Here is a 23,800-nt window from a genome sequence, read left to right on the forward strand (position 1 = left end):
AAAACTTACCTACTGCTTCCCATATTCACGTGGTTTTAATTTAGAGAATTTTCTAAATTTGGCGTTTTTGCAAAGATTTTTTAATTTTTATCTCTTTTTATTGCAAATGAATCGAAAAATACTTAATTAAGTAATGGCCAGATTCTCAAAAATTTTGCCTCTTCAGATTGCATAAAATGAAAAATAAAGCTATTTAAAAATGGAATGCACAAAGAAAGCAACCGCCACAATAAATCATCGCAACTTCTCCGTCGTCGGTTTGTTGCCGAACTTTTATTAGTTGCTGAAGGGAGCGGACGAACTAATCAAGAGTGCAATATATCGTCTAGGACATCTAACTCGCAGGATAACTCTTAATTGTTTTTGTGTGACGTCACTGGAACTATGTACTTATCTACGCGCCGTTGCCGCGTTGCCGATGCCGCTAGTTACAAATTGGATCGTACTGTATCTCAATTAAAACGATCATTGCTGTTTTTTTGATGATAGGAAAAGCTACTAAAAGTATCCATAATTGGTTGTTAAGTAGTTATGTACCTAATACAGATTAAAAGATTTCTAAAACATTTTTTAAAACTTGCCCTAAAATCATTACTCTCAAACCTCTTTTCATATGCACCTATGGAAGATCCCTTTGATGCCCATACAACAACGGAATACCTACAAAACCCCCTAAACGCCTGCAGGCAAAGAAACAAAAATAGAACAGACATCCAAACAGCATCAGCATAAACAGCAATACCTCCGCCACAATCTCGTTCAGAAGATATTGAGTGAACGCAAACAAAGAACAACATGGCTGCACGGAAATAGGTCATGGAGTGAGGACCACCGGGCCGTGACCTCGCCAACTACGAACTGCAATTCCCGGCATAGTAACGAAGTAAGTGTATAAGATTAGAGGGGTTTTGTTGGGTATATTGGATAACAAAGGTGCTTTTGAATCCTCATCGCAATACTTACCTTTTGCTTGAGTTTTTTACCTTTGTTTAACTTTGAAACATAAGTATTTTTCGCGTTTTCAGCTTGAGTCCCATATTGAAAGTTGCTCAGTATTTCGGATATACATGGACCTACCGACGTGATTACTTCAACAGGTCAGTGATAAAATTCCATCCTCTGCATATTACTTACTTAAAAGTACTTACTATTATAGTGTTAACTCAGTCGGCCCCTAACTTTTTGTCAACCTTCAGATGGTTATCCTTCAGATTAACAGAGGCGCCCATACACCCTAGGTGCAACTGAGGGCTGTTAGGGCGTAAGTAATAGTACTGATATGACTGAAATAATGAAAGTGTTTTAAATTCCTATTACCTACCGTGTGTACCGTAGTGTGAGTACCTACTGTCTAAACTGTTTCTAGTGTTCATAGTTCATATTATCTAACCAAGGAACATAACATATTTCTCTAACGAAAAGAATCTAACCAAGGAACTACTTCTCTAATATCTACTGTGCTAACAGTGCTATTTCAAAACTTTCTGTTGATTTCATATTCTGAGGTGCGTCCTGCACAGATAAAATCTGTTCAATTTGACATTTGAGCCGAATGTGACAGCTGACTGATAGTTATTCTGACAGCTGACAGCAGCAACACAGTGAGAATCCAATCCATCGAATTCGAATCCATATTTTTGTTCAATTTCTAATGTATTTGCTGTGAAATGTGACTATTAAAACAATTTCACGATGCCTCGAGCCCTACCTTTAAGAATATCGATAAGAGACTGTTTAATTTTAGTACTTTTAGTTATATTTAATACAATCCACATAACCGATATGGGTAAGTCTACAAAATTACAAATACAGTTTCTCTGTGTTATTATTGTTACCTTCGACGATTGATAATAACGAATGAATTATTACATCCCCAGCTAGCAACAATAACATGGACACACCCAGCAAGGAGAAGTCGAAAGAATCGAGCCATAAAAACGTAAACAACAATAATAAAGTTGAAGATCTGAAGAACTGTCCGTCAGCCACTGACGGGAACATTCCAGAGTGCAACACCCTGCACTACCCCTGCGTGTCCTGCAACAGGACATTTGACTGCAGATATGGGGCCACTGACAACTACTCCTGCTATGTGAGCCCCAAAGTTGTTTGCAATGTAAGTTCCATAGTGACTTCTTGTATAGTTCTAATCACTAGATCAATGAATCCAAGATACTTACCATGAAATTGTGGATGGTGGGTAAGGATAGATACTTAATCCATTCTGGGTTATGTGATCATAAACTTTTATACCTGAATGAATACAGACAGTTTGTGAGTTGTCAAGGTACAATGATATAAAACTACATAATATGAAGCTGGTGCACCTGCATCTGGCACACAACACAGATAAGTTTTCAGTTGCTGACTGTCCAGCAAAATGCACCAGACACATATATGTATTGATAATGATGTCACCTGAAAGGCTCTCATTGTGCACATTTTCACTGTGGATGTTGTTATGTTGATGTTGCCTTAGTCAGTATTCCACAGATCATTCACTCATTTTTATACTGACCAGAGTCTGAAAGAAATAAATTACGTATATCAACAAACATTCAGGTACGATTTATGAGGCACAACCTCCTATGTAAACAGAAATATAATATTCAAGTCTATATGTTTTTGTTAACAAAGAACAATTTTCTATATTTTCAGGGTGCAAAGACATTCAGCAGAGCAGCAATGTGCAGGTTCTGCTACCAGACAGAGAAGTGGGAGCACCGCTGTGAACAGAAGGCCAACTGCAACTCACTTGCCTCACCTATGAACTTTTATAAGTAAGCTTTTATTAGTTACTTATCTATTTAGTAGTAAGAATGATTGACTTTTTGCTTTAAACACAAAAACAACCATAGTGGACTTGTACTGTTGATATGAGTGCTTCTTGTTGTAAAATTTAAAGGATGGAAAATATAGATTAGGAAATCAGGTACCATAACCATTGCTACAGTCAAACTTTAGAAGAGAAGACTATTACATCCATTATCCATATTTTTTTGACTGTATAATATACCTAATGATATAGAAGATAAAATCAATCCATGCTTAACATCATTCCCCTTTTATAATAGTACCTGATTACTAACTTACAACTGAATCCAAATTCCAGGACAAACTGCACAGTATCTGATGACATCATCTGCCTCGGGGAGAGGAAATTCCTGAAGAAGATCCGCTGCTCGTGGACCGGGGGCACTCGGTGGGGCACCGCCCTGATCTTGGCACTGACCCTGGGCGGCTTCGGAGCTGACCGGTTCTACCTGGGCCACTGGCAGGAGGGCATAGGGAAACTCTTCAGCTTCGGAGGTCTTGGTGTGTGGACACTAGTTGACGCTCTCCTCATTGGTATTCATCATTTAGGTCCAGCTGATGGCTCTGTTTATATTTGAGTGGGTAGTATTATAATTATTGTGCTAGTTAATTGTGGTTTAGTTCAGTGTTATTTAATTTAAGTAATAAATGTATGTTATAACTGTGATTTAAGATTTGTCTTCAATAATACTTACATCTTGCAAGTTTCCTCACTCCTAAAAGTTCAGGTAGCGGTAGGTAGATAACTATTGGTAGTTAAATGCAATTAAAGTAATTTGGCAGTGCGAGTGTTTCAATACTAGCAGTAATGAAACACTCGCACTGCCAAGGTAAAAGCTTAGAGCCTATTGAAGCCTGTCTGCGCGTTTGAGAAATTGTTTTGAAATCGCCTTAGCATGGATTGCCCTGACCTGAGTTGACCTGACCTATTAATACATAGGTAGGACATTACATTCATGCGAACCCGAATGTTCATTTTATTTTTTCATCATTACCCACGTCAAATTAAATAATAAATGCCACAGCAATGCCATGGTGGCGATGGTCTAATGATTTTAGAAATGTTCTTACCATATATCATATATGTACTACTTTAGATTGCAACCATGTTTGTAAGTTAGGTACATAAGTTTTGTGAATACCTAAAAATCCCATAGGGGATACAAACTTATGCTATGCGAGATGTAATTCAAAAAGCTAATCTGGACTTCAGTCCGCTCAAATATGTAAGGATATTTAACGAAATACTTATACAAAAAATACCTTTTCTTTATTAATAAATTAATGTGGTAAAACAAATACAAAATTATTCATGATACAAAAATATGTTTATTTTCCATAATTTGTGCTTTCAGCAACAATTTCCTTTTAGGTATTAATTATACATTACATGTATGATCCTATTCAACATAATCAAATTATCACATAGAAAAATTATCAATAACTAATTTAACAAGATCAGCCTTCTTTACTCCAGTAAGTGCAGTTTTAATACCTATTGTCTCCACTAATATTTGTTTCAATTCAGGAACTGTGTATTTCTCAACTTTGCCTTGACTGATTCTGGTTCTCAACAGGGACTCATCAACATCATCAGTAGTTTTACTTCTTTTTCCACCTGCACCATTACTTTTGGTTGTAGTTGGTCTCTTAGAAGCAGCTGCACCAAAAGGGCCAAATATCTCATAAAATAGTTGTGCATCAAGACCCATTACTTTGGACACATCTGGTCTAGTTGTATCAGTAATTTCCTCAATTTCTTTCTCCAGAGCTAGAGCTTCAATGGCACAGAATAGTGACTGCAATGATGGACTCTCAAACATATCAGGTTTGTAGTCACACCTGAGCTCATCAATTATATCATTCATGAGGAGTTTGTGTGCCTCCTCAACACCTCTGATATCCTCTTCATTGGATGGAACAGGTCTTACATTTTCAGTGAAAGGAATGTAAATAATATCAAAACCACATTTGATATCCAATCCAAATGGTTTAGTACAGGGGGAGAGAGCCACCAGGCATGGCCTTGAGTTGACTCTGCAGCTCAGCACACAGATGGCTATAACAGACATGTCGGTGCATGCAGCATGCAGGGCCTTGAATGCTATAGTTGACCCTTCTATAGCACTCTCACTCGGGTATAGAAAGTGACAACCCTTGAGAAACCACTTATTCTTGTTGAGCGTGCTGCTAGGTTTGAAGCCAAGAAGTTTTATCATAGGAGGACCAAATGGATTTTTGAGCTTTTTCATTTCTTGGTCTGTAAATTCAATTCTCTCTTCACCAAAAATTTGATAGTGTAACAATTCAGACTTGAGCAATGGCACTTCTTGAGGTGGTCTTTCTGGTTCATCATCTTCCACATCATTGTTATTTGTTACTTTTGTGTATGTTGTTGTGTTGGCAACAATTTGGTTTGTTTCTATATCCACTTTAACATCTTTGGGTTTTGTTTGTGACTTCAAGAGACTGAAAATGCCTACACCAATGGACATACCTTCACCAATCTCCATTGTAAGGCGAGCCACAGCTGTGTGGCGGTTGGAATGTTGATACATCAAGTTTGTTACCTCACTTGGAGTCCATACTGGCTCAGGTATTTTGAACTCACCCCCTTTATGTGCAACCTTCAACAAGTTTTCATAAAAATTGTCAACATGGTATGTGTTTTCTGAGATATTTATAATTTGGATCTGAATACCCGACTCAACCAATTCTTCTACTCTTTTGAGAGTTGGCTTCTGATCTGCTTCTACAGCCGGAACATCAATTCTTGTTAACATCAAGACTGTTTTTGTTGAAAGAAGTTTCTTGCAGTTAGCAAACATCTGGCTGCAGTGCCACAGGACATCTGACAGCTTAAGCTCTTTAGCTTGACCATAGCTAGAAATATCAACTTTTTGGAGGTTTTTGAAACTATCCAATGATGGTACAGAGAGTGGAAATACTTCAAATATTCCTTCGAAGCCCATGGGTGAAGAACTGGAGTCTTGGGTTCCATAAAGACAGGCACCGACTAGTTGGTTACTGGCAGTTCTCATGTAATTTCTCATAAGATCACATGTAGCTTGGTAAGCAACAGAAGATGTATTCAATTGTATAGGATCGTACAAGTTGATGAGTACGACAGTCGCCGGTACTCCTTGCCAGGAAGGCTGCTCCTCTTCGGTTTCGCTGTCGGAGCTCATTATTGCAAACTGGAAGAAAAAATACCAAGTCAAAATAGTTACAGAAAAGTTCAGGTTTGTGTGGTACTTAAATCTGGACTTAGTATACAAACATTTAACCGACATCGGCTAAATAAAATAAACACACTACGTACCAACAATACCCTCCTCCTATTTTTTCAGGATTTCTTTGTTTTTGTAAAAAACTGTAAAGTGCCTACAAAGTGTTTTGGGACAAGTTTGCGCGCAAAACCCATCCAAAACCGTTTGTCAAAGTGTGGATTGATAAGACATTGTCTTATGTCAAAAAATAAGATCACAGATTATCATTGTTTATGGTACAAACTACGAACGCACCCATTCGATTTCTTATTCCGAGTTTTATTTTTATCTTGTTTTGGTTCGGCTCCTCGACACTAGATGTCGCTAGGAGTAAAAAAAAGATTATAAACAAGGGTATATTCTTGTTTCTATTATCACCATCATCATCACATTCACACACCACTGAACTAATATTACTGCGTATAGAAGTGACACCTGGTACTGCAAATTAACTATATAGGTAATTAAAATAAAATAAAAAACATGTCTTCTAATGCAGCTAGTAGGTATGGTCTCTAATGGAAAATTTAGCTCGACAACTAAGGTACCTACTGAAGATATCAAAGGTATTAAAATCTTGAAGCTGAACTTGCAGTGGCCATTACGGTCAAAGAACCAAAATGCCGGTCGGGTAGACGAGTTCTCGAATGGAGACCACTTACTTTCACCATTTCATACATAGTTGTTGATGGCGAAGGCTCGAAGTCGAAGACGTGAAGTAATAAAGATGTTCTTGGCTTGTTGATATTATATTAAATAGAAGTAAGTATTAGTATTTTACAACGATGTTTAGAAATAAGAAGTAAGTATTAGAATTAATAAGTATTAAAATGTATTGTGGTCGTGATAGTTTCTTTGAGTTGTTATTTTGTATGTGATTGACATAAGTATTTCTTCTTCAGCTGAAGCGCCGGGCATAGAGCCCGACGCTCGTAATAATGTCTGTCTTCAACAGTTGTTCTTCCCGACCCGTTCGCTGTACCTAAGCCGTGTATCATAATCGACTGAATGTGTCAACGACAGAGGACACGGAGGGCTGCGCGCGTCGCCGGCAGACGACCGGCGGCGGCGGGACCTGCGCAGTGGCGGCAGCGCGACCACTCTGCGCGGCACGGCATTCGTCCGCGGGTCACCGACGCAGCCGTTCCGTGGTCACAGCTCGCCCTCACCCTGACCACCAGCTGCCTTGTGAGCCCTAGAGCCGCTCTTTGAGTGTTCACGAGACACGCGTGCGCGACCAGGGCGCGTGCGCGGCATTAGGCGCGACGACGGCACGCGAGCATGCCCGGGGCACGGCGCTGCCGCGCGTAGCGAGCCAGGCCGTGCGCGCTATCGCGATGGGTTGCGCGTCGTCCGCCGAGGAGCGCGCCGCCATTGCGCGCAGCAAGCTCATCGAGAAGAACCTCAAGGAGGATGGCGTCCAGGCCGCCAAGGACATCAAGCTGCTGCTCCTCGGTATGCCTTGCTCTATCTATTTCAGGAGTGCTGCGCGCGCAGCCAGTCGTACCAGCTCTATCGACTGTGCCGATGCCGGCTCTTGCTAACTGCGTTCGTAGGTACAGTCGCATACATTGTAACCGCTTATAGCTGGCAATCAACAGATGTCAGGGTGTTACGAATATCTTATGGGGTCATAAAAATAGGTTTAGCTTATCTACAATAGGCCATAATACTAGTCTAATACAAAGAATCATAATGTTAGTGACGTCACATTCAACACTGTACTAACTATAGGTACATACGCATCTATTATGGAAAGTTTAAAGACATCAAGATGGTGGAGAAGAGAGAGGAAAGGGATGGTATAAAAGTGTAGGTTCTATTACACATAATTATTAAAATATCACTGTGATCACACTGATCACTCATCAACTCAACTCACCATCTTCAAACTGCACAACTTTTCTCTTGAATTTATTTATGGACCTTAGACGACACGAGGACTTAACTACTTAAATTTTATCAATCATAAAAATTAATCTTGATGTCTGCTTACTTAGACGTATCTATTCTATTCTCTATGGGGGTGTAAGTACGTACGTGCACCTAGCTCTCTCGAATGGAACCTTTGTGCATATCTCCAAGATCAAAACTGCCTTCCTAAGCTTGGACCATTTCCCACCACTCTGGTCCACTGCGGGTTGGTGGGTTCACATAATTATGTAGATGTGCTAAAACTAGAAAGGCAGGTTTCCTCACGATGTTTTTCTTCACCTTAAGTGCGATGGTATACCTACATTGTACGTAAATTCTAAAGAACTTTATATGTACCTACCATCATGTCAGTGCCTGGATTCGGATCCGCACCTTTCAGCGTGGGACGCAGGGGCTTACCCAACTAAGCTTCCACCGCTCCTAGACTAGATTTTTACTGATAGAAATAATTATGGATTTTGATAAATTCACATCTCTAATAAATAATGGACCACCGGTGAGCATAGATAGAGTTGGGCCATTTTATTTTCTGTATTGTGCGTAAAACGCGACATTTTTTTTTAAATACATACAGTAAGAAGGTATGTATACCTTCTTACTCGTACTATGTGTGAACCATGGAAGCATCTATTGCTTCCATGGTGTGAATTCACCCGCAGTGTACCATTGTGGTGGGCAATGGATTAAGCTTAAGATGGGAGTGTAGTTATATAAATCCTGCAAAAAAGGTTCCTTCGAGAGAAAGGCACTTAACACTTACACCCAAACAGAGAAAAATCTAACTGACTGAAAATACACAAGAGGATGTTTATACCCAACAGTGGATGATAGAGGGCTAATGACAACAGTACAAAACAGCACTTTTAAAACTCACAATGAGCCATTAGCCACTGCGTCATAAACTCATAATGTGAAGATGGTATAAATTTCCATCCTTTGTATTAGGTAGGTAGGTACTGGCGCCTTTGTGTAAGTTACCTACTGAAGTAGCTGTAGCCGACTACCTATGTGTTATTTAACCCGGATAAAAGGTTTAGTTAAATATCAATAGCCCGTTGACACAAGACGTGTGGGTGTTAGGTTTTGTATAGGAATCAAAAGATTGTAGGATGGAGATTTCGGTCTATAAATAGTATAACAAGCGAAGTGTGATATTATCTTTTGACTTGGAAAGCTAATCGAATCTTAACCGAAGGCAAAAGTTGGATTAGTTAGCTGTTAAAGGTCTTCGCACATTATAACAACTCACCGGCGACTCGACTCTATGCTAGACATTGATATTTAAGCCCTGTGTCCTATGTTCAAGGTTTAATTTAAAAAAAATGACATTTAGTGTACGATGCGTTCTCCGAGACTCCGATACGGCCACTCGTTGTATACTACTTTATAATCATTTTTGAAATTAAACCTTGAAGATATGACACAGGGCTTAAATATCAATGTCTAGCATAGAGTCGAGTCGCCGGTGAGTTGTTATAATGTGCGAAGACCTTTACGTAGGGCTGAGGTTTCATAATTATTGTCCCCTGAATGTCCGCATTTGAATTGGTCACCCTATCTCTCGGCCAATCACAGCGCTGGATTCCATTATTCACTGGATGTTCTTAGGTGTGAAACTGACAGTATTTCAGCCTTTAAAAATCTTTTTACACTGTTCATGACATATTCCATGGTTGTGAGCCGTATTTAAAAAAAAAACTAGGTAGGAACATGCTTAAAGGTCTATCTATAGCACTATGAAAGCTATGCTACTGGCAAAAAGTGACAAGTTCACAGAAAAAGTTTGTCAAACTATTTCACAACTATTCAATAATAGATGGCGCTGCCTTCGGAGTTAAGGTTGCAATTCGCATTATTTTCATAATGTTATATTCTATAATGTTAAAATTAATTAATATTTAAATTATAAATAATAATAAATTTTTATACCATTCGTTTTCCTTGCGATATCGTGGTGAGTGAACTTTTACGCATGTGTGAGCGAGCCTCAACGAGAAATACCGAACGCGCCCGAATGTCAGTCGAGCGGGGCGCGGTCGCGGTCACGGAGCGGAGCTAGCTTGTCATCCGGCCGCCATTATCTTGTATTTGAACGTATTTTACAAAATCAATTATAGTTCGCTCCGCCGTTACGCGGATTCAGTTATAATTGTCGACTAAGCTCAATAAGTTCGAAGTGTGTGATCGATTTCAGTTGATAGTGTGTTTTAGAAACGGTTGAAAACAGTGGTTCGGTGGTGCTGTTAGGTTACTGTGTTGGTTGGTCGGTGGCTCCGGGCGGCGGGGCAGCAGCGCGCGTGCGGGGCGCATGCAGAGGGAGCGGTGAGAGCGCGCCCGGCTCGGGGCGTCGCCGGCTCGGCCAGGACACAGCTGCCGCCATGGGGTGCGCCCAGTCGGCGGAGGAGCGCGCGGCGGTCGCTCGCAGCAAGCTCATCGAGAGAAACCTCAAGGAGGATGGCATCCAGGCCTCCAAGGATATCAAGCTACTACTGTTAGGTAGGTGTCACGATCAGAGGCGTCTCACGCGGCCGCACCCTCAAACATATGAGATTTCGCACTAACGAAGTGCCTCAACGTGACGTGATATCGATGTCGGTTATCCAAACGCTCCCGTGCAACTCCCATGGGTTAGGTTATCCAGAATACAGGCTGTCTGTAACATATTCAGCTTTCTCCTATTGAAACTCATCATTATTCTGTTATGCGTCTGTTCCGTGTCGAAATGAAAGTGTGTGATGCTTGATTTGTTGCAAAATGCAACAATTACACTGACAGTTCTAAAATTGTTGGAGCAAATTAATTTTCCACAACTTTTATTTTAATTGTTAGGTAGGTAGGTTTACATTTAAAGCTTAATAGACAGATAAGTAATATAAATTTCATAAAAATGACTGCTATAATATATTAGAATATAAAGAAAGTATGATTACTTGCAAAATGATAGCATGAGTATGAAATTATATCATGATCTGTATGAATTGCATCTGATGCATACTTATTTCCTAACGACATGCAGTACCTGACTGTATAATCCTCTGGTTGAAATGTGCTAATTGTATGATAAATGATAAGTTGATAACCCAAACATGATAAAATGCACATAGCAGCATACAAAATAACTCACATGAGATCAGGTATCTTCTAAAATATATCTTTGGATCATGGAGATTATGGCCAAACCTACCTGTTTTGTTGGAAAATATTCAATAAACAATATTGGGCTTAAGTATGTGATAACAATGTCATTTCCGGTAGATAGAACAATGTTTTTAACAAATAATCCAAGTTACAAAGCAGCTCTATGACTTAAAATTGCTATAAAACAACCATCCAGTTGAATTTTAATTAAGCTTTACACTTAATATTACTAAACTTATTGGTTGATGTAAAATAATCAAATTAAGACTTAATTTGTAAGTATAAGTAAATTCTTTTTAGAGCTGTTGGTAGAAGTGCCACCATGGTCTGTCACAAGCTAGTTGTTTCATCCCTTGGTAAAACACAACCATTAACTTGCTCTTCAGTTGGTCCAAGAATATTAACCAGTCATATCCCGCTAAATCCAAGATACTTAAAATCTATTGTGTCCCGCTTACCAATGCATCACAGGGATGTGAGTGGTTAAAGCAAAAATGTAAGTATAACGCCATTGAACTTGACTACAAGTGCGGCTTGTTATTAGTATTAAATAAGATGCTTGCATCATTGCTGTATCACCTAATGTCAAGGATGCACATGTTGCATCTAGGTTAGAATATACAGTGAAACTATAAAGTCCTGAAATTAAATGAGGGCACTGCTATCTTTCATGTAGCAACCCTATATAGCGAAACATAACTGACTTTGATACTTGAAATTTTACCTGTTAACTTCCTACCTATTTATGTATTTTAAAAACAACTTACCATCCACAAAAAAGCTCTTATACAAGCTAGAAGGTGTTAATATGAAGGCTAATAGTGAAACCAATAAATATTTATTTAGATAACGTTATTACAACTGTATAAAAAAACTGGATCTGTTGACGAAGGGCACACATAGTAAAGACATCAATTTCTCTTTTTGGAGGGCCAGTTCTGTTTCTTCCAGGAGTTAGAAATATTCCATATTTTGCCCTCTTTGGCACGCTGGTCCGATATAACTATAAAATAAAATAAAAAAATCTTTTTGAGTTACACAATGCCCCCCAAATTCACACAATGTGAATTTAGTAAGTAAACAAAAAATATATCTTCAAGTATGAAAATGTTAAGGTTTGACTCAACTGAAACCAGATGAAACCTACAATCAGTGGTATGTAAACAATGTTCGTCTTGGGCTCTAAACCTAGGTTTATCGATAAATGAAGCGTTGGTACTAATAAAAAATGAGTTATTACAATTTGTACAATGCAACATACCCGTCATAGACGCTGTACGAGCGTAAACATCCTCCAAATCCGACAAAATGTGTCCAGCTTGATGTTCTGCTAAACATTGTATAAACTCGATAAATAACTTCACTAGCTTGACTACGAATGTTTTTCTTCATCTTCCTAATTGCAACCAAGCGTAAAAAGTTGCTTTTATCTAGATTATCCTTATAATTAATAAGAAAATTCAAAAAACAGCCAACCGCCTATTGACATAAACAATTGTTATGACTTTTATGTTTCTTTTCTAATGGTGCCAGGCTCCTGAAAATTTTAGTTCCTCAAACATTAATTTCAGGACTTTATAGTTTCACTGTATGCCTAATAATAATGATATGGCTAATTCCCTTCACCTTAAAAGTTAATTTTATCAAAGTAAATTACTAGTTTGTGTAATGTGCAATGTCAAATCATACTACAGCACACTTGTGTCTTTTATAATTAATAATTACATAGATGCTGGTATTTTTCCTTGCTGCTGGAGAAGGCAACTCTTCTCTGTGTTCAATGTTTATTATTATTTAAAGTTATTCAACAATGAATGATGACTAACGTAACAGTGAATCATTATTAACTTTTCTTCTCTATGACTGGCTTTAATCTATTCTTAGTAGTAAATTATATTAAATTTATAATTTAATGTATTGTTGGTAATAGTATTGTTTGACTTTTTTTTAAAACAGCGTTTGACAAAACTTGTGGATTTAAGTAATGTATGAATGAAAAGAATGGAATATCTTTACATCAAACCTTTTTCGTATTCATGTGGGTAATGGGTTAAATATCTGATCCATTGTTGTTTGTTGTTAAGTTTGTTCAGGTTTCAGTGTAGGGATTCTTTAAGGTTGAGGACAGAGTAGGGCTCCCTATGGGTGACCCTTATTTCCAACAGGGGATGATCGCAGACTATTGATGCTGATGTTATTTTTACCATGGTTCCTTGAAATCCATGTCCATACATCTCTAATGTTATTTATAACGCTTATCAGATTAATAATTGAGATTATCGAATTAGAAGTAGACATCTAGAGAAACCTCTGCCCCTGCAGTTTGTTTTAAATGATTCTTTAAGACAGCTTGCACCATGCAATATGGAGCTATGAATCAAGTGTGGAGACTGGAGCTATACTTTCGTGAGTGTGTCATACTCATTCTGTCACGATACCAGCTAATTGAAGTGGCACGGTGGAGCGGTTCGAAATGATGTACGTCAAGCAGTCACAACTTGACCCCTACCTCTTCAACTTCTTCGAGGTATTATAGGCTCTATTGAAACGAGGTTAAGATCGATGAGACCTGCGTCCAGGGGACATGAAAATGTTGAATGGGCAGAAAATAGCGTGACAGTGTGGCCGTGAATGGACCAAGACGAATATTTCTTTTGTATTCGCGTGGTCGTTACTAGCTCTTTATAAGTTACTTAGTATTAGTAGTCTTAGTACCTATAAAATTGTTGTACGTTATCGGATGAAGATTTGTATCTTGTTTGATTATGGTCGCTACTGTACCAAATAAATAGGTTTTTCATTGTAAATCGATTATTTCCGTGTTGTAATTCGTGTTATTCTTATTATATTCTAGTTCTTTTTGCATTTCTTATTTGACGAATAGGTTTGAGTGAGGTGATTTTATTATAAGAATTGGCGCTGTTAATTTTAAACAAAATTTACACTGATGACAAGACCGTACGTTAGTATGATAATATTTCGTATTTAACTATGATAATTAATTCAGTAAGTCTAAAAATCGTAAGTGGTGTCGTGTTTTCAAGTTATTCCGCTTTTTTATATGTTTTAAATGTCAAAGCATTATTTTTGCAAGGTAAATAGGTTGAAACCACGCTGATGCGTGTTTTGAAACTATACAAGGCCAGAACGCACCCATAGTGTACTAGCACTGTATAGTTTCAAGTGAAAAAAATAATATTTTCCTTGAAAATATACACGATTTGTGCGTACTAATCGCGTATACTTTCAAGTTGGGATTTACTGAATCGTGCTTGAAAATATACATTGCTATTACGCACATTGCTTGTTTGGCGTAGGGTAACAGTACCGGTAATCGGCCACTTAAGCGACTTGTTGACTTCAGAGTTAATTTCTATCATAATGTTGTGTGTCAAGATTTTCCAAAAAAATAATATTTGATCTTTCAATAGTCTAGTTTCATAAAACCTTCAGTTTATAGACGTAGCAGTTATACATGATTTTAAAAAATATATTTTTTGTAAAAATAGCAAATATACCGGTTATCGGCCATTTTACCCAGTTATCGTCCACCAGTGCACTGGTTATCGGCCACGTAATTCACAGTAGAAAAACGAGTCTTATTCAGTAGTTCATAGGGTTTTTGAAATAACAAATTAAAATCAAAAGTCAAATTAGCTACTCTTGGCATTGGCATCGATAAAAATTATCGGTCGTTTTATTATCTAATGGCCGGAATCAGGTTTAATTTTACCTATTTTCGGCCGCCTACTATTTCAGACGGCCGGAATAAGGTGTAATTTTTACCTATTTTCGGCCGCTTATTTCGACGGCCGGAAACAGGTTTTGTTTTAACTGGTTATCGGCCGCTAAACATTCGATATGTTTTTAAGGTCATATCTTTGAAACTATGAGGTATTCTGGCGGCCGGAATCTAGTTGTCAATTCACAAAATTCTAGCTGTTAACTAATATAATGGAATCTATGTTAGTGCATTTAAGGTTTCCGCAATATACGCAAAATTGAATGACTACACTTATACCGGTTTCCGACCACCCGGCCGGAAACTAGATTTTGAAATAAATCGATAACCTATTGTCCGACCACCGAAAATATTACAAATTATGAAAAGGTTTGGTGGTTTAGGCACTCAAATATTGAAATTAAACATACTTTAATACACACAAACCAATTCAATCACTAATAAAACAGTAGGAATACTTAAAAACTTACCGTAAAACGGGGTGAATAGGAATTCAGGGGTCAATAGGGATATTATCGATGAACGAAATTGAAGCAGAAAATCTACTATAAAATTAAATGATAATGGTCAGATTTTTTATGATTTTTAAAGTAGAAAATTGATTTTTGTTGATAGTAACACTTTTTTGACGTGAAGATGGTTACAAGTGAGAAAAAAATACATCTGAAGTTCGCCATTCACAAGGTCGAAATTTTGTTCCTCAGAAACTTTGGAAAAAGAGACGTTAAATGTTATTTTTATTGGATAAATCGTACTAAATTAGAAAAGTAATTTTGTTTTCTATCAAATTTAAATAAGTTACTGCGATTTTATTTATTAATTTTAGTTTAAATTGAAAATTAATAAGACCTGGTAAATTTCTCTAAAAAAGGGGGTAATAGAGACGCCTACAGGATATCATTGGGACGACTGTGGGGTGAATTGGGACAAGAGTCCCATAAACTAGGGACGTAGTTGTATGAAAAGGGACACAAAAGCACGGATAGGGATAGGGACTGATAGGGTTGTCACTTACCTATATCGCCAGTAAGTATCTGTTCTTATACAATAAAATTATTTCTTTATTACATAATAGTGTGTTAATAAATTATTATACTTAGGAACATCCAAGTAGAAAAAAACTTTTTTCTAGTTCGATGTTTAGGGACATTTAGGTACTTTTTGCAGGTATTTTTTTAAAATATATCCCTAATTTTACAAAAACTGATTTTAAAGTTTTAACTAGGAAAGCAATGAAATATGTAGAGGTATAGTGTACATTTTACTACATATTACTGAAAAAAATTATTTAGGGGTTGTGACAACCATGACTATATTTCTCTATTGTTCTCAATACCGTCCCGATTAACCCCTATACATGTATGAATAGGGACATCATATATTTTATAAATTTACATAAAATTGGCTGACCATCAAAGATTTTCGTATGCATTTTCATAAAATACAGGTCAAGACTAAACTTTTAATATGGTAAACTAAAAGTTGTTAGTACAAAATTCATTAGAAATTGGCACTCAAAGTTGAAAACCATCCCCATTCACCCCATTTCACGGTACCTCTGAAAATCAATCCACCTGCTATTTTTTCTGCTAAATTTGCCACGCATCCACACACCAAATTTTGAAATGGTGACTGAGGGCTCAGTTCGCAAATTTCGAGGTCATGCCATTGGATTATGAACCGTGATGTTCGTCCAGGTCGAATGGCGCGAAAATAGCAAGGAGATGTCTCAATACTATCCTATTATTCAAAATAATGTGCGAAGTGGCCGGAAAGGGGTAGTGGCCGGCAAACCGGTACGTTTACCCTACTTGTCGCATATAATTTATACCTTCATGCTGATTCTGTTTTACTTAACTATTTCGGTAAATGTACACATGACTACAATTTACTTATTCTGACTGCCATACCTATAGAATGTTATTAAATAAAGATGAACAAGCTCGAATTTGATTGATAAATTGATATTTATAGCAATCATACTTGCAAGTAAGAATACTAATAAATTATTATTTATATGCATTAAGAGTAATACCTACTACACTCACGAGAAATGTAAAAGTTCCAGTGGCGATAGTTCCTGAACGGAAAAGACTAGCTTAATGACGCCGTCGGAAATATTAAAGTACATTTAACAGCGCATCAAAATATTATTATAACCAACTAAAAACGTAAATTTAGATCAAATTCTATATTAAATGTTTTATAAAGTTTTGGTAATTTATTTATTTATTTATATACACTTTATTGCACACATAAAACAAATTTTACACAGAAGCATTTTAAAACATAGTTAATAATTTGCGCACAAAGGCGGACTTATTGCTAAAAAGCAATTTCTACTAAACAACCTTTGATTGGTAGTTATCGGTTGAATATAATGTAAGCTCTTAAAATAAATTTGGTGTTGACATTTTGCAACTTGGACTTATTGATTGCTCGTGAGTATATTACTCTATAGACCTATTAGAGACATATTTTTCATCAAGTTTTGGGGAGCCTACCCTATCTATCTATGGGTATTAAATATAAAAACCTACTACCTGGTAACTAATCACGTATAGTTTCAAGTGGTCGCATTGCCGCGTGGCACTTGAAAATATACACGATTAGTACGCAGTGGTAACTGCTGCAGTATATTTTCAAGCCATAATTTTGGCCAAACTTACTTGAAAATATACGCGATTAGTGCGTAATGGCCTTGTATACTTTCAAGTAAATCATGGCAACATTTTAATTTGAAACTATACGTGAGCAGTCCCACCCTCTGCGTTCTGGCCTTGTATAGTTTCAAAACACGCCACGCTGATACGACATAGTTGACGAACTTAATCAATAAATCAGAGCAAAATAAAGGGGCGGTTTATACCCAAACTCGACCTAACCCTGCCGCAATGCAGTTTTACAATACATTTAGTAAACAGCTTATAGAAGAAAATTAAAGTCATTAGTTTTAATAAGTAATCATAAGTTTTACAGGGTTGCCAGAACAAGTTTTTATTACCTATAACAGTAAAATGACTATAGATGATGTTTTATTATTTTATTAGACTAGTTGGGTAACAAGTTATAAAATAAATTATTGACAAGAAATCGATCTAAAAAAATATTCTTTACTTAATTATAATTTTAGAAATCCTGTTTGTGATTGTGATACAATTTCACGATGTACTATTTAAGTTGAATTGACTAGTTTCCATTCGGTGTTTCGAAAGCGAAAGCCTATTTGTCATCGGCTTTTTATTACGCACACGTTTCCCATACCCAGACTGTATTTAATTACTGTTGCAATACGGCAAACAAGACGGAAATACGAAGATATAAAGCTACAGGTTCACAGTATAAACCTTACCTTAGGGCTAAAGCGCTAGACTGTGAGTGCAGCTTAAGGTTCTGCACAATACACGACTCTTTACAGGCATGCATGACGATTTTTTTCGTCTTTTACATACCTAGAGCGCTAACCATTACATAAGAAATTTTCTTATCATAAATAATATTTATTTAGGTACTTGATTGAGAAATGAATCTTACAATATCGAAACTTTATGAAAATTTTCTATTTCTGCGATAAGATATGCGGCTGGATCTTAATTACATCAATTACATGCAAGCAGTTTTAGTATTCCATTTAGCCAATAGGTAACATCGATTCAATTTAGGTCTAGCATCTTAGTAAGCTGAGATACGTCTATCAGGGGTCAAAGATCGGCCGTTCGCGCCAGCAGCGTCAATTGACGGCAACTGGGGTCACGACTCACGGCGCCTCTCATTCATCGGCCCCGAACGCCCACACCTATTTGTCACACCTTGCTCCAGGAATATTGCTAATTAAACGCTAGGCTGCTCTCTCAGAGTATTTTGTTACCTTTATTCCTTACTAGCTGTTCCCGCGCGCTTCGCTTCGCCTTAAAAAGTTTTCCCGTGGGAATTCCGGGATAAAAAGTACCCTATATTCTTTCCCAGGGTCTATACCATATGTATACCTAATTTCATTCAAATCCGTTCAGTAGTTTTGGCGTGAAAGAGTAACAGACAGACAGACAGACAGACAGACAGACACAGTTACTTTCGCATTTATAATATTAGTTAGGATTAGTTAGGATTCGAGGCAGGCTAGAGAAATAATGTACCTGAGGTATTTCTGAAAGTTCACCAAAAACGGTAGAAGCAAATTCCTAAAAATAAGTATAGTGTTTAAAAGTGGACAGTACATGCATGTTTCTCGATAACCAAGGTATATTTTATGCAGTTGTTTCAGATGGGAATCAGTTATTTTTTGTCATTCTCATTTGACCGACAATGTTAAAAAAAGATTGAATTTTCCAATAAGTAAGTAGGTATGTCAATTTCAGTTAAATTGCTCAGGTATGACTTGAAAACTGCTGTCTGCTTCTGATAACGAGCCAGTTACTTATCTGCTGTCTTTTATAGACTTTTCTGTTCACTGATAATAACGCTCTATAGGCTGAAACATTGTTATCAGCCGTCTATTGAGGAGTTAGAAAAGAGAAAAAAAATACTTCGTAGGTACATTTTCGAAAATGACATTATGATTATCTATTATTCTCATTGATAAACAATTAGGTACTAGTTACAACGGCAACGCAACGCAATGTTTTATTTTGTCGATTTACAAAAGGAAAAAAAAAATCGTTATGACTTTTTAAATTAAAAAAAAAAAAATGCTTCACCTGTAAAGTCACGTGACCGTCAAAATGTATATTTAATTCGGGACACCATGTATAATTTACGTTTGATACGCTAAAGACTGGTTGCTGCTTAGATACTTTAATTAAATAAATTATAAGAAATAAAATTGTAGATATGTATTCCGATGGCACTTGAAATTAATAAAGTTAAAAAGAACTCTAATCTCTGCCCCTCTGGGAGACAGGCGTGAGCGTGTATGTATGTATTAAAAAGAACCGTTGAGTACTAAACCAACGTATGAGGATCCACGTCGAATCATCCATCGCACCGGCATTATGTTTATTTACATTCGACTGGTATTTTTACCCGCACTGGAGAGACATGCATAATTTCAACGGTTACATCCACCCTATTTTTGGCAATTACGCTATCGAAATAGATATCTGTCTTCATAGAAACAAATATCACACATGTATCCGACTTGTAGGTACTTAACTTAGTACAGCATCTTTTGCAAGTTGGAATTTGGATCTCAATTTGATGGAAATAATCAAAATCGTCGTAAAGAGTTAGCCTGTCATGGCAGGACGGGGAAGGTCGATGACTAAGTTATAATACAAGCAGTATTACAGGGAGAACTTGAGAGCTGATGATGATGATAATTTGTAAGAATTTAGGGCGTCTCGAATTTAGATAGACCGAAAGTCCACATTCCCAAAAAGGTTTGCCGGTTTTGTATATTAATAATATTTTTTTATATTTCAGGTGCCGGCGAGTCGGGCAAGAGCACGATAGTCAAACAAATGAAGTGAGTAATTTTCATTTTCTATTACTAAGTACATGTTATCATAAGAAATAAATTTGTTGTAATACATTATTTAAGTAATTGAAAGTAATCATTAAGTAATCGCATTGAAAAGAACTTTAAGATAGTGACCCAGTGTCACATTTAGGTAAAACTACCTAATCCAACGATAATTTTAATAGTTAAGTTCTGCTTAGCTTGATATTCTCTAATGAGAAACTGGGCCAGTATTTTAATGTAATCAATCAATAATGTAATCAATAACACAACGTACTAGTCGTATATTATCAGTACTCAAGTATGACATGCAAAGGAATGATTTGTATCGATATCTGTAGTTTTTATCAATATCACTAGTATTGGATTGTATTTTCGCGATTATCATGTTAGCCGTAATTCTTACCGTGTGATGTGATATTAGATATAAAGGTAGTATTTTGTATATTGCCACTATCGATTGTTTGATCTAATTTTTATTGACTTATTCCAATCACAGTATAGAATTTTGTTAAAAAGGCATGTAATGTATTTTACAATTGACGATATAATTTCATTCATTATGTTAACAATTTTAGCCCTTTTCCTATGTTAACACAACAGGGGAGAATCTGACATTAGTCAGTGACATAGCTGGGATAAGTTAGTGTGAAATGAAACCTATCTCAGCTATGTCACTATCTCGTGTCAGGAATCGTCACCGTCGCTTCGTCTTCAGCAGACAAACGCCTCCGAAGCTCGCCGGAATTCACTGGACTGTGTATGAGTTGTATCGATTTCAACGACATTGTAAGAAAGAAAAAGGTTGTATGTGTACATTATGTCCTATATTAGCAAAATTTTGTAATATTATTAACCTGCATACATCTCTTCAATTAACCGTAATGTTAATGAAAAATCTGGAAACACAGATGCCTAAATTGTTACTTGTTTGTGTACTTTAGATACTAAACTATGTAAGATTAAAATATTATGCTATGCATAAGAGGTACATCATTTTATTAATAAGTACTATTGTGTGGGATAGGTAAGGAGCTGGCCATGTTATAGTAAATGGAACTCAATTTATAATTCTAAGGTCTGCCTTATTAAAAATGTAATGTTGTAAGGAGTAGAGCTAACTTCGCAGTAAAAATGCAATATTCAGGTTTATTATGTAGCCTAGCTGGCCTTGAACTGAAACCTAATACGGGAGACGTCTTAAGCTGTCTAAATTAAACTCTCAACTACTGTACTTAGGTTCTAATGAAAAAATAGTATTTTTATCGACCTTGGTCTGAAATTAGCCCAGCCCAACTGCTTCTTTCCTGTCCTATAGTCCTATCCATGATTACTTTCACGTTTATAATATTATTAGTAAGATATTTAGTTATTGATCCTTGCAGACTTCTAAATACGTTAGCGTTGAAGGTTCTTTAAGAATGAGCCCTGAATGAAGATGGATTAGATCAGCTATACTCAAACTGCGGCCCGCGGGCCGCATGTGGCCCGCGGGGCCTTTATCGGTGGCCCGCGTGCCATGAGAGATAATAGAGAATATACATTCTGTGTAAAAAGTATCGGGATTATATCCATAAAACAAAAAATGTTTGTTGTTTATCCAGGTTTATTTTGTCGCCTTCAAAGTTTGCTCCATCCAATCATCACAACATTTTTTTGAGCGCTGTTTTCAGTTTTGTATTCGTGGCGATTTTTTCTTATTGTCTTCTATCGATTGAAAACCGTGCCTCAAAGTGGTAATTTGAGTTTAGAAAAAAAAAGAAGCTAGAGCCGTGAGCTGCAGCCATATCTGGTTAATATGGTGGATGCTCGTGCTCGATGGTATTTATTGAGTGATTGCTCAAAACTTCATTCACAATGATCCTCGTGCGAAAGGCGTGATATCGTTGTGAAAAATATTTTCTCCACTATTTTCCACAAATCTGGCCTTCTTTGTCGAATTTGCTGTATTAAATTCTACATAACCCGCAAACAATATTATTTTCCTACCGTTTGACTTTCTGGCAAGAATTCCGAGTGCACAACACCACACACCACGATAGTCAAACAGACAACATGACTTTAACTAACAATCGATAGAAGACAAAAAGGAAAATTTGCTGCGAGTAGGTACTAAACACAACTCTGGAAACGGAGTTTAGGAGTGTTGTGATAATTCGTTAGCGTAAGTATGTGTATCGTTTCTTAAGGAGCATACTTTGAAGGTGATAGAGTATGTTTGGATGAATAACAATCATTTTTTGATCGAATCCCGTTACTTTTTACACAGAGTAGTTAGTATATGCATGTGTTTTTTTTATATTATTATTCTTAGTTTACATCGCTTTATAATAGTTAAAAAAAAACCTTGCGGCCCGCGACACGATGACTCAAACGTGTTTGTGGCCCTTATATGGAAGAGGTTGAGTACCAATGGATTAGATAGTGTTAAATATGTGACATCATCACATGTCACATCAATTTAGATTTAGAAACTACGAAAATTAAATGATAGGTTATTACCAAACTTGTTTCTTTTGTTTTAGTCCGAATACTACCACGATGGCTAGATTATCGATTGCCAAGGTTTACTCCAAGTGCCCAAGTAATATTTGCGTAACCAAACAGCGTGAACTTCTTACTGTTGTCTTCTCCGGTCACGGTCGATATCGCAGCAGGCGGTCTTATCGGATTAGTTCACATCTCATTGACGTCATAGTGGTACCGAGTGGATGCGAAAACGATATTGTGTTTGTATCAACAACTGATCATCAAAGGCGAATTGAGACTCGTGTGACGTCACGCAGTGGCGCCAAAACTTGTCACATGTGACGTGTTTCGTAGCCAATCTTGCAAACGAAACACGAAGTTTTGGAGAGCTGGCATCAGCTGGCATGCAATCAGTATGTTTATTGCAACCAGATAGAGTTGAGGCGCTAACAAACACTTCGGAACCTATTTCACCAAGTGAGAGTAGCGCTGCAGTATTGTTTTTCCGAAGCTTCGGAGCGCTGCGCGAACCACGGCTCTATCTCATATTAATCGGCACGCCGATTGCCTGAAGATTTTTGTTCGTCGATTTAAAAGTGACCTACCTGATCCCTATAGTGCTGATCAAAGGTCTTTTCTAAGCACCGCCACCGTGGTCGCTGCATTGCGCTGCAATTTGATTCCCCGGGCATGGTGAAATAAATCGCATTGCGGGTGGTAAATGAGGCTCGGTTAATGATGACGTCATCAAAGTGTGACGCATGCACCCCGACGGGGAAACACAGAGTTGCACCATTATTTGCAAGTTCAACGACCTTCACCTTTCAATAATATCCATCACTAGTACTGCTGATAGAAGTTAAATTAAATTTTATCATAGACATGGACTAGATGTACAAATAGAATATTTATTTATTGTAATTAATGCGTCCTACTCGCTGCATTAATACGAAACACAGGGGGCAAAACATTAGTCAC

At 37.2% G+C, this 23,800-nt stretch overlaps 3 protein-coding genes across 6 annotated transcripts in view; 2 read left to right on the plus strand and 1 right to left on the minus strand.

Annotated features, from left to right (window-relative positions):
• Positions 1–1,587: 1,587 nt before the first annotated feature.
• On the plus strand, positions 1,588–3,481 carry LOC105383311 (TM2 domain-containing protein almondex). The gene is made up of 4 exons (XM_011553344.3): positions 1,588–1,786; positions 1,878–2,116; positions 2,659–2,780; positions 3,113–3,481. The coding sequence occupies exons 1-4, from the start codon at positions 1,693–1,695 to the stop codon at positions 3,390–3,392; spliced, it is 735 nt and encodes a 244-aa protein (XP_011551646.3). The 5' UTR covers positions 1,588–1,692; the 3' UTR covers positions 3,393–3,481.
• A 646-nt stretch (positions 3,482–4,127) lies between these two features.
• LOC105383312 (X-ray repair cross-complementing protein 6) lies at positions 4,128–6,260 on the minus strand. Its single transcript, XM_011553346.3, has 2 exons — positions 6,137–6,260; positions 4,128–6,011 (listed from the first exon to the last, which is right to left on the minus strand). The coding sequence occupies exon 2, from the start codon at positions 6,000–6,002 to the stop codon at positions 4,236–4,238; it is 1,767 nt and encodes a 588-aa protein (XP_011551648.3). The 5' UTR covers positions 6,003–6,011; positions 6,137–6,260; the 3' UTR covers positions 4,128–4,235.
• Positions 6,261–7,202: 942 nt separating this feature from the next.
• The window catches only part of LOC105383314 (guanine nucleotide-binding protein G(o) subunit alpha), a 48,925-nt gene continuing 32,327 nt past the window's right edge, over positions 7,203–23,800 (plus strand). For 2 of the 4 annotated variants that reach the window (XM_048627543.1, XM_048627545.1), the window contains exons 1-2: positions 10,029–10,514; positions 20,317–20,359. In XM_048627543.1, coding sequence (XP_048483500.1) covers positions 10,397–10,514; positions 20,317–20,359 — 161 coding nt within the window. In that variant the 5' untranslated portion in view covers positions 10,029–10,396. Of the gene's footprint in view, positions 7,539–10,028; positions 10,515–20,316; positions 20,360–23,800 lie in introns of those variants that run through there. The other 2 variants (XM_048627546.1, XM_048627544.1) reach the window with 2 other exon arrangements.

The sequence above is a fragment of the Plutella xylostella genome, chromosome 19 (assembly GCF_932276165.1).
Source record: "Plutella xylostella chromosome 19, ilPluXylo3.1, whole genome shotgun sequence".
In the NCBI taxonomy this organism is placed as follows: Eukaryota; Metazoa; Arthropoda; class Insecta; order Lepidoptera; family Plutellidae; genus Plutella; species Plutella xylostella.

What these genes read in the sequence shown, in the direction of transcription:
- LOC105383311 (XM_011553344.3), top strand. Translation starts at nt 1,693, where the DNA reads ATGCCTCGAGCCCTACCTTTAAGAATATCGATAAGAGACTGTTTAATT. An exon ending in AATCCACATAACCGATATGG is followed by an intron (nt 1,787 to 1,877) that starts GTAAGTCTACAA and finishes TTACATCCCCAG; the next exon opens with CTAGCAACAATAACATGGAC. An exon ending in GCCCCAAAGTTGTTTGCAAT is followed by an intron (nt 2,117 to 2,658) that starts GTAAGTTCCATA and finishes CTATATTTTCAG; the next exon opens with GGTGCAAAGACATTCAGCAG.
- LOC105383312 (XM_011553346.3), bottom strand. Translation starts at nt 6,002, where the DNA reads ATGAGCTCCGACAGCGAAACCGAAGAGGAGCAGCCTTCCTGGCAAGGA.